Source organism: Mandrillus leucophaeus, unplaced genomic scaffold, assembly GCF_000951045.1.
Source record: "Mandrillus leucophaeus isolate KB7577 unplaced genomic scaffold, Mleu.le_1.0 Scaffold1, whole genome shotgun sequence".
NCBI classification, from domain to species: Eukaryota; Metazoa; Chordata; class Mammalia; order Primates; family Cercopithecidae; genus Mandrillus; species Mandrillus leucophaeus.
In genome coordinates this window covers 9,100,381-9,114,444 of record NW_012098097.1, presented here as the reverse complement: position 1 = coordinate 9,114,444, position 14,064 = coordinate 9,100,381, and the positions used below count along the sequence as shown (strand labels likewise).

Sequence of the window (14,064 nt, the reverse complement as noted above, 5' to 3'; positions counted from 1 at the left end):
AAAAAAAAAAAAAGGGCCAGGTGTGGTGGCTCACTCCTGTAATCTCAGCACTTTGGGAGGCCAAGCCGGGTGGATCACTTGAGGTCAGGAGTTAGAGACCAGCCTGGCCAACATGGTAAAACCCTGTCTCTACTAGAAAAAAAAAATACTAAAAATTAGCCAGGCATGGTGGCAGGTGCCTGTAGTCCCAGCTACTTGGGAGGCTGAGGCGGGAGAATCATTCATTTGAACCTGAGAGGAGGAGGTTGCAGTGAGCTGAGATCTGGCTATTGCACTTCATCCAGCCTAGGCAACAAGAGCAAAACTCCATCTCAAAAAAAAAAAAGAAAAAGTAGTTACTAAAAGCATGTTTACTGGTGATTTTTAGGTTCCTGATGAAAAGTTATGACCAGGTGCACTCAGGAAAATTGGTGTGTGGCATGGTGTCCTATTTGAATGACCTGCCCAGTCAACGCATCCAGCCACAGCAGGTAGCAGTCTGGCCGACCATGGTGGATATCAATAGCCCCGAAAGCTTAACCGAAGCATATAAACTCCGTGCAGCCAGGTGAGCTCTCCCTCAAGAGCTAGAATACGCAGCAGAGGGGCTGGGGCCCTGATAGATGACAAGAAGGCATGAGTACTGTTGATCATTTCCTCAGACCTCCAATCTGTGTCTTAACAGATTAGTAGAAATTGCTGCAAAAAACCTTCAAAAAGAAGTGATTCACAGAAAAAGCAAGGAGGTGGCATGGAACCTAACTTCTGTTGACCTTGTTCGAGCAAGTGAGGTCAGTGGTAGTTCTCTCTTTTTCCCCTTCCCTGCCCCCCAGCGTCCCGCATTTTCTGGTGCAGAAACCCTAGTCACTGTGTATTGAATCTTTTTCTAAGGTTCTCAAACTCAGGTGTTTTCTGTTTAATCTTAGGCACATTGCCACTATGTGGTAGTTAAGCTCTTTTCAGAAAAACTCCTCAAAATTCAAGATAAAGCCATTGAAGCTGTCTTAAGGAATTTATGTCTGCTGTATTCTCTGTATGGAATCAGTCAGAACGCAGGGGATTTCCTTCAGGTCAGTATTTTCTAAGTACAAGTCTTTTTTGTTGTTAAGAAAAGTAATTGCTGGCCGGGCGCGGGCAACCCTAGAGGCAGAGGTTGCAGTGAGCACCACTGCACTCCAGCCTGGGCGACAGAGCAAGACTCTGTCTCAAAAAAGAAAGAAAAATAGCTGGGCGCAGTGGCTCACACCTGTAATCCCAGCACTTTGGGAGGCTAAGGCAGGTGGATCACCTGAGTTCGGGAGTTCAAGACCAGCCTGACAAACATGGAGAAACCCTGTCTCTACTAAAAATACAAAATTAGCCTGGCATGCTATTGCATGCTTGTAATCCCAGCTATTCGGGAGGCTGAGGGAGGAGAATCACTTGAACCCAGGAGGCAGAGATTGCGGTGAGCCAAGATCACGCCATTGCACTCCAGCCTGGGCAACAAGAGTGAAACTCAGTCTCAAAAAGAAAATTTGCTGTCTGCTTTATAGCTGTATATGCATATAATTATGTCTATCTGTATACATATATATGTTTTATTTACTTATTCTGGTCTCTTTTAGGGGAACATCATGACAGAGTCCCAGATTATGCAAGTAAACCCGCGTGTAAAGGAGTTACTCACTCTTATTCGCTCAGATGCTGTTGCTTTGGTTGATGCATTTGATTTTCAGGATGTGACACTTGGCTCTGTGCTTGGCCGCTATGATGGAAATGTGTATGAAAACTTGTTTGAGTGGGCTAAGAACTCCCCACTGAACAAAACAGAGGTAAAAATCCAGTGTCTTTGCACCTTTTTAAAAGTCTTCACTTAAATATTGAAGCAGGAAAGACCTTTGGAAAGGGATTTATCTGTGAAAGCTCTGAAAGTACTGTGGCCACTTAGGACAGTCACTTTATTTGAGCAACAGGTTCAGAAGGGAACTGGGTTGATCCCACAGTAACCAGGGTCTTAATCAATTTCAATTTTTGATAATGAATTGAACATTTAAAAATATATATAAGCTGGGCGCATTGGCTCACACCTGTAATCCCAGCACTTTGGGAAGCCGAGTGGGCGGATCACCTGAGGTCAGCAGTTCGAGACTAGCCTGGCTAAAATGATGAAACTCCGTCTCTACTAAAAATACAAAAAATCAGCCAGGCGGTAGTGGTGCACGCCTATAGTCCCAGCTACTTGGGAATTCTCCTGCCTCAGCTTGAACCCAGGACAACCCAGGAGGCGGAGGTTGCAGTGAGCCATGTTTGTGCCATTGCACTCCAGCCTGGGCGACAAGAGCAAAACTGTCACACACACAAAAAAGTATATATACACACACACACACACAAATAGAATAAAATATACAAAAAGAGAATTCCATAGTGCTCTTTGGTACACCCTTTGTCTAGCAGCAGTGACTGTCAACTTGTGGCCAGTTGTGTTTCATCTGGACCTTCATCCCCGTCCTCCTGGGGACTATTTTGAAATAAATCTAAGACATCAGGGCCAGACTCAATGACGCACACCTGTAATTCCAGCACTCTGGGAGGCCAAGGTGGGCAGATCACCTGAGGTCGGGAGTTTGAGACCAGCCTGACCAACATGGAGAAACCCTGTTTCTACTAAAAATACAAAATTAGCCGGGCATGGTGGCGCATCCCTGTAATCCCAGCTACTGGGGAGGCTGAGGCAGGAGAATTGCTTGAACCTGGGAGGCAGAGGTTGTGGTGAGCCGAGACCATGCCATTGCACTCCAGCCTGGGCAACAAGAGCGAGGCTCCATTTCAAAAAAAAAAAAAAAAAAAATGGCCGGGCGTGGTGGCTCACACCTGTAATCCCAGCACTTTGGGAGGCCGAGGCGGGCAGATCACAAGGTCAGGAGATCGAGACCATCCTGGCTAACACGATGAAACCCCATCTCTACTAAAAATACAAAAAATTAGCCGGGCGTGGTGGTGGGCGCCTGTAGTCCCAGCTACTCAGGAGGCTGAGGCAGGAGAATGGCGTGAACCCAGGAGGCAGAGCTTGCAGTGAGCCGAGATCGCGCCACTGCACTCCAGCCTGGGAGACAGAGTAAGACTCCGTCTCAAAAAAAATAAATAAATAAAAAAACTAAGACATCAGATAATTTTATCCATAAATAATTCAATGCATATCTCTGAAAGATAAGGACTCTGTAGTAATAACCACAGGCTGGCCACAGTGGTTCACGCCTGTAATCTTAGCACTTTGGGAGGCTGAGGTGGGTGGATGACTTGGGTTGAGGAGTTCTAGACCAACCTGGCCAACGTGGTAAACCCCCATCTCTACAAAAATTGGAAATAGCAGCCAGGTGTCATGGCACACACCTGTAGTTCTAGCAACTCAGGAGGCTGAGATGGGAAGATCACTGGAGCCTGGGAGGCAGAGGCTGTAGTGAGCCGAGATCGCGCCACTGCACTCCAGCCTGGGGCACAGAGCAAGACTCCGTCTCAAAAAAAAAAAAAAAAAAAAAAAAAAAAAGTATACTATTTAACATTACAAACTCTTTATTAGTAGTTCTTCTCTCTCCCTTTCCCACAGGTCCACGAGTCTTACAAGCACCTGAAATCACTGCAGTCTAAGCTCTGAAGTGTCACAAGGACAAGTTTAATCTGCTCCAGAAAGCACCTGTGTGCATCTCGAATCTGTGTGGAATCTTTTTCGAATTCAAATAGCTATAGAGCAAATGACAAATTGACCCCTTTTTATAAATGGAGGGAAAAAAATGAACAGATTTCAGAGATTAAATGAAAAAAAAAGCAGATGTTTTAAGTGCAATTAACACTGAAAGAGACCTGTTAAACCATTCAGAAAAAGCTTAAGAAATGCAATATGACTTCCTTTTGTAATGCTGCTGATCCCAGTAGACTATGACTTTTGATAATTAGCAGAATTTAACTACTAAGTAGTTGATTATTTTCACATTTTAATTGCTAATCACTGGCTATATAAGTGTTTTTAAGCAAAGGTATTTTTGAAGTGGTGTAGAACCCTTCCAAGCTTTCCTGCTCCGTGTTCTACCAGACTTACCCTGGGACCTGGCTCAAAAGCAGGATTGAAGAAAAGGGACTGGGGGAAGGAAACTTATTGGAAAACTTGATGCAAATGAGTTTCTGCTTGGCATAGTCTCTGCCTGCTTGCTCTCCTTTGCTGATAGATTGCGTTTATCAAACTATTCATGATAGCATTTTTCCAACAAGAGAACTTACTTCGCACGGGCCTGCTGTAGGACCATTGTCTTGTGTAATTAGGAATTTTCCATTTGAAGGATCGCTAAATTGTCACAGTAGTAGGAACTGTAGGGAGAGCTCTCAGCTGTAACTTTGGTGACCATATTAACTGGATTTTCTAGGACAATCAGATTTCAAATATTCTGTCATCTTGGCATAAGCCATTAAAAGCTTGGAGGTTACCATATTTGGCATTAAAAAATTGTTGCTTAGGTCACCTTACTCCCAGATGTAGCACAGAAAAACCCTTTGACACAAACCATGTGTTCTGATTTTTGGTTCAGAAAATATAATCATTGAAACGGTGAGGTGTTTTGTTTTGTTTTTTTTTTTTTTAAAACAACTGGGAAAAAACAAAAACAAAAAACTATGGTTAGAAAAATGGAAGTTCCGTAGGTTCCATTTCTTACTATATGTATGGCTTTGTTTTCAGTATATTTCTAGGAGCTTTATCTGAATTGCTAATTGTCCTTTCAGCTGAAATCTAATTTACACAATCATTCTATATTTAAAGATTAAATACATCTCAATTAATTTTTTCTTAAAGTCAATGTAAGTCACTTTGTTGTTGTTGTTGGTTTTTTTTTGCTTTTTAAAATGCGCCATATGCCTCATGAAACCAGCTGTTCTAGAATCAGTCCTGAAAATATGGTTTAATTCCATGGAAACATAATTCCTCTCTTGGGACCTGACATAATATCTATCTATCCTGGGGAACTGGTAATATGAGACTTTTAGGTTACAGCAGAAATGCTACATATTGACAAAAGCCTAAATCTTTCCACTGGGAGAACTAATTGATAATTGTGTTAAGATTGAAGATTAACCCTGAGTTAATCTCACTTGAGTCTATCTTGACAGTAGTTCAGATTCTGGAAAATGATAAACTGACCTGCTAGATGTAGAATTGTTTCAAAATTAGTGTTGAAATACCTTGTTCACAGATGAATATCTGGGCAGGATCTGAGGGTGTTTGGAATGACACCCCCCTAATCCATTTGCATAGATGGGATGTCTTTGCAGGTTTGAGGAGATCATTGACCTGCAGAGCCCCCTGTGACCCAGTACCTCAAGTTTTATTTAAAATCTAAATCTGGGGCCAGGTGCGGTGGCTCACACCTGTAATCCAAGCACTTTGGGAGGCCGAGACTGGTGGATCACCTGAGGTCAGGAGTTTGAGATCATCCTGGCCAACATGGTGAAATCCCATCTCTACTAAAAAAAAAAATACAAAAATTAGCTGGGCATGGTGGTGGCGCGTGCCTGTAGTCCCAGCTACTCAGGGGGCTGAGGCAGGAGAATCACTTGAACCGGGAGCGGGGTGGTGGAGATTGCAGTAAGCCAAGATGACGCCACTGCACTCCAGCCTGGGTGGCTGAGCGAGACTCCGTCTCAAAAAATAATAAAATAAAATCTAAATCTGATGTTTGATGCTATTTTTATTAATATTGAAATATTCTGTCTTGAACTTTATTCAGTATAATCAAGAGTAAAGATACAGTAAACCTCGCTGATTTGTACTATTAAGAGAGAAAAAATATGCCACACAATTAAACTTAGGTTTAAATTATGAAGAAATTTAGAATATAGGTTTATTAGATTTAGGGAACACTAAGAATAAAAAAGGAAGGAGTGATACCTGCCTGAGTGGATAACTATAAATCAGCTGTAATTACTGCAGTTGTAGCAATAGTTGTGAGTGGCTCCAGTCACCTTAGGAGTCCTTGGAAGTACTTGGTACACATTTGTTGGCTGTACCTTAAAGGAAGTGGCAAGTCCAGTTTGTTCTCTCTACCACACTAGACTGCCACTGACAAGTTTGGGTCTGTTGGAGTCAAAATTTTGTGAGCCATTTTCACAAGTACAAAGATACCTTTTAACCTTGTCTTCTCCAAAATTACTGAGTAAGAATTTTATTTTTTATTTTTATCTTTTTGAGACAGGGTATCACTCTGTCACCCAGACTGGAGTACAATGGTGGGATCTTGGCTCACTGTGACCTCTGCCTCCTGGGTTCAAATGGTCCTCCCTCCTCAGTCTCCTGAGTAGCTGGGACCACAGGCACGTGCCCCCACGCCTGGCTAATTTGTTCTATTTTTTTGTAGAGACAGGGTTTTGCCATGTTGCCCAGGCTGGTCTCAGACTCCTGGGCTCAAGTGATCATCTTGCCTCAGACTCCCAAAGTGTGAGATTACAGGTGTGAGCCACAGCACCTGGCCCAGAGTGAGTAGAATTAATGAGATTTTTTTGTGTGTGTCAGATAATACTAATTTAAGCCTTTTTTTAAAAAGTACTCTCAACCGAATACAAAATTGAAAATGTGAGGTTTAATAGAAATGTGTTGGCTATTTGTAATGGATTCTTCTTGCCCAAGTGTTTGGAGTTCTACTTTATGCTCTGTATTTAAAAATTAGTGACCTCAAAGCAGAGTTGGTGACATAGCCTTTGGGGCCCTCATGTTCTTGTCTTTAGAACATATCACTACTAAGTATCAGCTTATCTTCAGAACATTACAACATTCACTATGTTCATATGCTTTCTGAGAAGTCACCACTTGTAATTTCAGATCATATACACCTCTGCAATGGCGACTTCATTTTATAGTTCCTAAAGTTAACATGTTAGATCTTTTTTTTCCACCCCACAAGGGTCTCACTCTCACCCAGGCTGGAATGCAGTGGTGTGATTGTAGCACACTTTGGCCACCAACTCTTGGACTCAAGTGATCCTCCTGCCTTGGACTCTTCTGAGAAGCTGGGATTACTGGTGTACACCACCACACCTGGCTAATTTTTTTTTTTTTTTTTTTTTTTGGAGATAGGGTATGGCTATGTTGCCTTGGGCCGGTCGTGAACTCGTAGCCTCAGGTGATCTTCCCACCTCAGGCCTCCCAGAGGGTTGGGATTACAGGAGTGAGCTGCTGTGCTGGGCCAAAGTGTTACCTTTTTTTTTTTTTTTTTTTTTTTTTTTTTTTTTTTTGAGACGGAGTCTTGCTCTGTTGCCCAGGCAGGAATGCAATGGTGCAATCTCGGCTTACTGCAGTCTTCACCTCCTGGGTTCAAGCGATTCTCCCACCTCAGCCTCCTGAGTAGCTGGGATTACAGGCACCCACCATCACACTTGGCTAATTTTTGTATTTTGAGCAGAGATGGGGTTTCACTATGTTGGCCAGGTGATCTGCACACACCCCCCGCCACCTCCCAAAGTGCTGAGATTACAGGCATAAGCCACCGCGCCACCTCGCCCAGCCAACATGTTACATCTTAATTCTTGGATTTTCTTCACTGCAGGGCTTTGGGTGGAGAAATAAAACTCTTCAAATGCATAATCTTGGAGATCCTGTGAATCAATAATTCTTTAGACAACTGCGGCTCAAAATCCCTCCTGTATTTTCCGAGTTACTCCATCCATCTTATTAGGAAGTGAATTAGGTGTAGGTGGTCTGTAACACCTACACATCTTTGTATACATGTAGAGGGTATGCCTGGGATACACAGGTTGTCTTCAAGCAGTAGCTGCTACTACAGCTAGAGAGAAGAGGAGTGCCAAGAAATTGATGACCTGAGACCAAGAGTCTTGTTGATGTTCTGACTTAGATAAAGGTTTTGATCATTTTCATGAAACAATGCAGGAAAGTCATTTCTGCTGTTTATTTACTATGTTATTGGAGGATTAGAACAAGTCACACTGTAATGGACTAAAATGACTTATTTTAAAATACTGATGGTTTTTTTTTGGGTTTTTCTTGTTTTGTTTTTTTGTTTTTGAGACGCTGTCTTGCTCTTTCACCCAGGCCAGAGTGTAGTGGCGCAATCTTGGCTCACTGCAACCTCCGCCTCCTGGGTTCAAGCAGTTCTCCGCCTCAGCCTTCTGAGTAGCTGTGATTACAGGCGCCTGCTGCCATGCCCGTCTGATTTTTTTGTATTTTTAGCAGAGACGGGGTTTCACCAAGTTGGCCAGGCTCGTCTTGAACTCCTGACCTTGTGATCCACCCACCTCAGCCTCCCAAAGTGCTGGAATTACAGGCGTGAGCCACTGCGCCCAGCCAGTGTTTTGCTTTTAACTATGCACACTTACTAAATTTTCCAGTACTTGATTCCTATGGTCCATGATAGTAAACACAGAAACATGTAAGGAACATTGTTAGAGTTACCAGATGTTAGCTGTTGCATATGTGCACGTTCCTAGATTCAAGGGTGTTTCTGCCTTAAGTTTAAGTGGGTCATTGGTTGTCTTGGGAAGATCATGGAAAATTGGGGATTTTTTAGACCAAAATATGTTTTGAGTGTTTCTTAGATTAGTAAATGTGTGATCTTCCACCTTCCACATTCGGACTGCGGACTACACTTCATAAATGCCTTTTTATTTCCAACTATTATGGATTCAACTAAATGACTGTATGCCTTGGGAGCACATAATTACTTTGCTACCTTTTTCCGCCTTTGCTGTTGTGGCTTGAGTTTGGTTCATACCTGATAAGATGTATTTAGCATATGCTGTTACCCAGCCCTGGCTTGATGGTGTCCTGTGGGGGCAGAGGTGGGAGGACGAGGGGCACGGGGCCAGAGCATGTGAATGAATCATGGTTAGACAGCTGTGACCTGCCAGCACTGCGGGTAAGCCAAACTACAAACCGTTCTTTCCTCTGTGAAATTGAATAAACCTTAATAAAATTCATAATTAGCACATACTAGAAAAAATGTGACGTATCTTTTTGTGGGGTGACAGTATTGGGTTTCATTCTGGCTATACAGCTTTGATTGGATCATTAAACAGGAAGGTCAGTCACTTCCCTCAAGCTTTGGGGTGTGGAATAAACACGGGTGAATTCGTGGATTCACCCGTCAACCTCCCAATATCAACACATTTCTCACGCCTCCGCGCTGGCCACGTGACAGCCCTCAGAAGTGGGCAGGAGGAACTTTTAAGCGTCTCGGCAGTTCCCAAGAGGGCCTTTGAGCCTGGCGCCCTCTTCCTGGAGAGGCGTTGGGGCAGCTCCTAGCAACGTGCCCACCGCCGGCAGAGGCCCGGCCCCGCCAACGGCCGCGCGCGGCTCCCTGGGAGCTGTAGTTCCTCACGTCGTCCCTGTCTCCTCTGTGCGGGCAGGTGAGCAAACCGCCGACTACGACTCCCAGGATGCCTCGCGCCCGCCTTTCCGCGGGAGGCCGGACGACTGAGGGTGGCAGCACCGGCTGGAAGCGGGAGGCCTGGCCGGGCTGGGCGACCTGAATGGAGCCGGGGCCGGTGCTGGTCCCAGCGGCCGCACCTCCGGGGACACGGCGCGTAACGGGAAGCTTCAGGGGCTGGGAGCATTACAGGCTGCTCTCGGGGGCCATATAGGCCGGGCGCTCAGAAGGGTGACGCATTGAGGGGCGCGGAGCCTCGGGACGGAGGGACTACTCCGGTTAGGGGTCTTGTTTAGGGGTGGTCTCGGGATCTGTAAAACGCCTGGCATGGAGTCGGCTGAATAGATGTAGGGACGGGGTTACACCGTAGCCCTTTGGCCTTGGCAAACCACGCCTAGAAAATCCCCATAGTTTGAAGCCTGTACAGGATCGATAGGAGATGCCAGAAGTTCCATGATGTGTTATGGGACACATTTGGACTTGTAGGTCGTGATGTCGCCATTGCAGAGAAAAAGAAACACAAAGCCGGGCACGGTGGCTCATGCCTGTAATCCCAACACTTCGGGAGGCCAAGGCGGGAGGATCACTCGAGGCCAGGCGTTTGGGACGACCCTGGGCAACGTAGGGAGGCCCGTCTCCACAAAAAACTTTTAAAATTTGCCGGACATGGTGGCGTGTGCCTGTGGTCCCAGCTGCTAGGGAGGCTGAGATTGGAGGATCGCCTGAGCCAAAGGAGGTCGAGGCTGCAGTGATCTGTGAGAGCTGTGATCGCGCCACTGCACTCCAGCCTGGGCAACAGTGAGACCGTGTCTGGAAAAAAGAAAGAAGGCCAAGCGCAGTGGCTCACACCTGTAATCCCAGCACTTTGGGAGGCCAAGGCAGGCAGATCACGAGGTCAGGAGTTCAAGACCAGCCTGGCCAACAGTGAAACCCCGTCTCTACTAAAAATACAAAAATTAACTGGGCATGGTGGTGCACGCCTGTATTCTCAGCTACTCGGGAGGCTGAGGCAGGAGATTCGCTTGAACCCGGGAGGCTGAGGTTGCGGTGAGCCAAGTTGGCACCACTGCACTCCAGCCTAGGCTACAGAAGCAAGACTCCATCTAAAAAAAAAAAAGAAAACACATGTATTCAATTATTCAAGGTGGACTCTGTAGGTAAGCCCAGATAACCCTTGCATTCCAATACAGGACAGGCCAACACCTGGGATAGAGAGAGGACCCCTCTGACTCCTTTCTTCCAGGACATCCTGTAGGTGGGTTTTGGTAAAGTGGAGGAGGGGGAGGGAGAGAGCTAATTCCGAAGAAAACTCTTCTCAATGGGTCAGATTTACTGCCTATGTAAAGGGAAATATTTCCACCGTCAGTGAAAATCGTGTTGCTGGATGTGGTGGCTCATACCTGTAATCCCAGCACTTTGGAAGACCAACGCAGGAGGATTGCTTGAGCCCCAGAGTTCAATAGCAACCTGGGTAACACAGTGAGACCCTGTCTCTAAAAAAAGATTTTACAAAGAAAAAGAATATCAAAGAGTAACCAGAGCTCACACCTGCTTTTGTGCTAAATGCCGCCTAGAAAGTAGTCATGGGTGATGCCTGGGAAAGGGTTTCAGCCTTGGTGCCAGGTACCCACCTCCTTTCTGAAATGCGTACTTGCCACTTGCTGCATCAGCTTTCAGGGTAAGGGATCATGGCCACTGCCCTTTTTTCAAGTAATCTCAAAGCTTTAGAAAGCCCGTTAAGTTCTCCAGAGCACTTTTTTTTTTTTTTTTGAGACAGAGTCTCACGTGTTGCCCAGGCTGGAGTGCAGTGGGGCGATCTTGGCTCACTGCAACCTTCTCCTCCTGGGTTCAAGCGAGTCTCCTGCCTCAGCCTCCTGAATAGCTGAGATTACAGGCATGTGCCACCACGCCCAGCTAGTTTTTGTATTTTTAGTAGAGACAACATTTCACCATGTTGGTCAGGCTGGTCTTGAACTCCTGACCTCAAGTGATCTGCCCACCTCAGCTTCCCAAAGTGCTGGGATAACAGGTGTGAACCACCGTGCCCAGCCTGAGAGTACTTTGCTCCTCTTCTGAAGTGCATCCCCTATAAGGAATTTTTAATTTATGGAAATGGGTTTTACCTCTTGAATGGGCAAAGTGAGAGAAGCTTTGATAAACCTTGGATTCATGCTCTGTTAAACCATCTTTTTTTTTTTTTTTTTTGAGATGGAGTCTTGCTCTGTTGCCTAGGCTAGAATGCATAGCATGATCTCAGCTCACTGCAACTTCCATCTAGCGGGTTCAAGTGATTCTCCTGCCTCAGCCTGCCAAGTAGCTAGGTGCCCACCACCACACCCAGCTAATTTTTTGTATTTTTTAGTAGAGATGGGGTTTTACCATGTTGGCCAAGCTGGTCACAAACTCCTGACCTCAGGTGATCCACCTGCCTCAGCCTCCCAAAGAGTTCTGGGATTACAGGTGTGAGCCACTGCGCCCTGTCTCTCTCTCTTTTTTTTTTTTTTTTTTTTGAGACGGAGTCTCACTCTGTCTCCTAGGTTGGCACAGTCTCAGCTCACTGCAGCCTCCACATCCCAAGTTCAAACGAGTCTAGTGCCTCAGCCTCCTGAGTAGCTGGCATTACAGATGTGCACTACCACGCCCAGCTAATTTTTGTGTTTTTAGTAGAGACAGGGTTTCACCATGTTGGCCAGGCTGGTCTTGAACTCCTGACCTCAGGTGATCTACCCGCCTCGGCCTCTAAAAGCGTTGGGATTACAGGTGTGAGCCACGGCGCCCAGCCAAAGCTACATCATTTTTAAGCAATCACTTTAATTTTCTTCATTAGGGAGTATGAGCCTGATGTGGGCAGAATCCAGATGAGCTGGCCAGTGCTGTGAAGGAGCTGCGAGCGCCCCCGAGAGCCGTGAGATGGTAGGCAGAGTTCAGAGTAAGATGCATGGAAAGCAAACATGCCTCCCATCCTGCACCCCCAAAGATCTTGACTGCATGCAACACTCTGGGGGCTGGGCAGCAAGGACCAGGATGGAGACCCTGGAGAAGAGTGACAGGAGGTGGCATTGATACCAAACTTTCGACGACCAAGGTTTCTTCTGAGCCTCTGAGTGTCCGGCTGGAAGCGTTTTTAAGTGTCTGTCACTGGTATTGAATCAGGGGCACGGAATAGAAGACATTTCCGGTGACAGACATCTCGACTGGGAGGGTTTGCATGTCGTGTCTGGGATAGGAATGACTTCTGCCCACCCATTGGTACCCATCACTGGTTAGTGGGGCTGTGTCCACGCTCCGATGAGTCAGTTCTCAGAAAATACAGAAACGCATAAAGGACTTAACATCTCTAAATGCCATTGGTGCTCCTGCCTCTGGTGACTTGGCAAAAGGCAATGCAATTCATTCTGCATTGCCAGTTTCCACCTGTGTTCACTGTTTGGTATTCTTGATGTGATTTGTTTTTCCCATTTTAGGCGCCAAAAACCAAGAAGGGATGGAAAGGTGAGTGGAGAGATGAAACATTACCCTTAAGCCAAATATATATATATCTTTTTCCCCTTTGGTCCTGGAACAATGAAATGTGTGTTTATTTAAATGTTTTTGGGCCAGGCATGGTGGCTCATGCCTGTAATCCCAGCACTTTGGGAGGCTGAGGCGGGTGGATCATGAGGTCAGTCGATCGAGACCATCCTGGCTAACACGGTGAAACCCCGTCTCTACTAAAAATACAAAAAATTAGCTGGGCATGGTGGCAGGCACCTGTAGTCCCAGCTGCTTGGGAGGCTGAGACAGGAGAATGGTGTGAACCCGGGAGGCGGAGCTTGCAGTGAGCCAAGATCGCACCACTGCACTCCAGCCTGGGCAGCAGAGCGAGACTCCGTCTCAGACAAAAAAAAAGTGTTTTTGATGAGAGTCTTACTATTCTTCCCATTTTTCCACAGGGAGCCTTGGTCTTCCTTATGCTGCCTCACTGGTCCTCAGAGAAGTTCAGACATAAATAAGATATGGGGTTGTGGAAAAAATCCTTCTCCTCGGGCTCTGTATCCAGAAATATGTGGTTGGGATTCAGGGTGGGACAACTGGGGAGGGAAACGAATTTGGTATTCATATTTAGGTTCCCCCACATGCCTCCATCAGAAAGTGGCCATTGATGAGGACGTCCAGACCAGTTCTGGGGGATCTTAGATGGAAGGGTACAAGGAACCTACTTGTCTGAAAGGAGCTTCCATGTGCCTAGAAATCTTGAGTACTCTTCCCAAAGAGCCGCACTGGGCTGTGTTCAAGATCTGGAAGACTGATCTTTGGCCAGTGTGTCATGGTAGACAGGTAGAATATAGGTTCTCCTGAAAATCTGCACCATCATTCTTTGAGATAGTTTTTTCTTTCTTTTTTTAATTAGACAGAGTCTCGTTCTGTTGCCCGGGCTAGAGTGCAATGGCACGATCTCAGATCACTGCAACCTCTGCCTCCCAGGTTCAAGCGATTCTCCTGCCTCAGTCTCCCCAGTAACTGGGATTACAGGCATGCACCACCATGCCTGGCTAATTTTGTTTGTTTGTTTGTTTGTTTTTGAGATGGCATCTTGCTCTGTCACCCAGGCTGGAATGCAGTGACGCGATCTCGGTTCACTGCAACCTCTGCCTCCCAGGTTCAAGCAATTCTCTTGCCTTAGCCTCCCTAGTAGCTGGGATTA

The 14,064-nt window shown here is 45.9% G+C and overlaps 2 protein-coding genes across 5 annotated transcripts in view; both read left to right on the top strand.

Moving 5' to 3' along the window:
* The window catches only part of ACOX1 (acyl-CoA oxidase 1, palmitoyl), a 40,350-nt gene extending 31,396 nt beyond the window's left edge, over positions 1-8,954 (top strand). For 2 of the 4 annotated variants that reach the window (XM_011981757.1, XM_011981920.1), the window contains exons 10-14: positions 368-547; positions 665-770; positions 906-1,049; positions 1,587-1,793; positions 3,566-8,954. In XM_011981757.1, coding sequence (XP_011837147.1) covers positions 368-547; positions 665-770; positions 906-1,049; positions 1,587-1,793; positions 3,566-3,613 — 685 coding nt within the window. In that variant the 3' untranslated portion in view covers positions 3,614-8,954. The remainder of the gene's footprint in view (positions 1-367; positions 548-664; positions 771-905; positions 1,050-1,586; positions 1,794-3,565) is intronic. The other 2 variants (XM_011981835.1, XM_011981996.1) reach the window with 2 other exon arrangements.
* Positions 8,955-9,388: 434 nt separating this feature from the next.
* FBF1 (Fas (TNFRSF6) binding factor 1) overlaps positions 9,389-14,064 on the top strand; it is a 48,038-nt gene continuing 43,362 nt past the window's right edge. Inside the window, exons 1-3 of the mRNA XM_011965860.1 lie at positions 9,389-9,611; positions 12,208-12,293; positions 12,845-12,872. Coding sequence (XP_011821250.1) covers positions 12,291-12,293; positions 12,845-12,872 — 31 coding nt within the window. The 5' untranslated portion in view covers positions 9,389-9,611; positions 12,208-12,290. The remainder of the gene's footprint in view (positions 9,612-12,207; positions 12,294-12,844; positions 12,873-14,064) is intronic.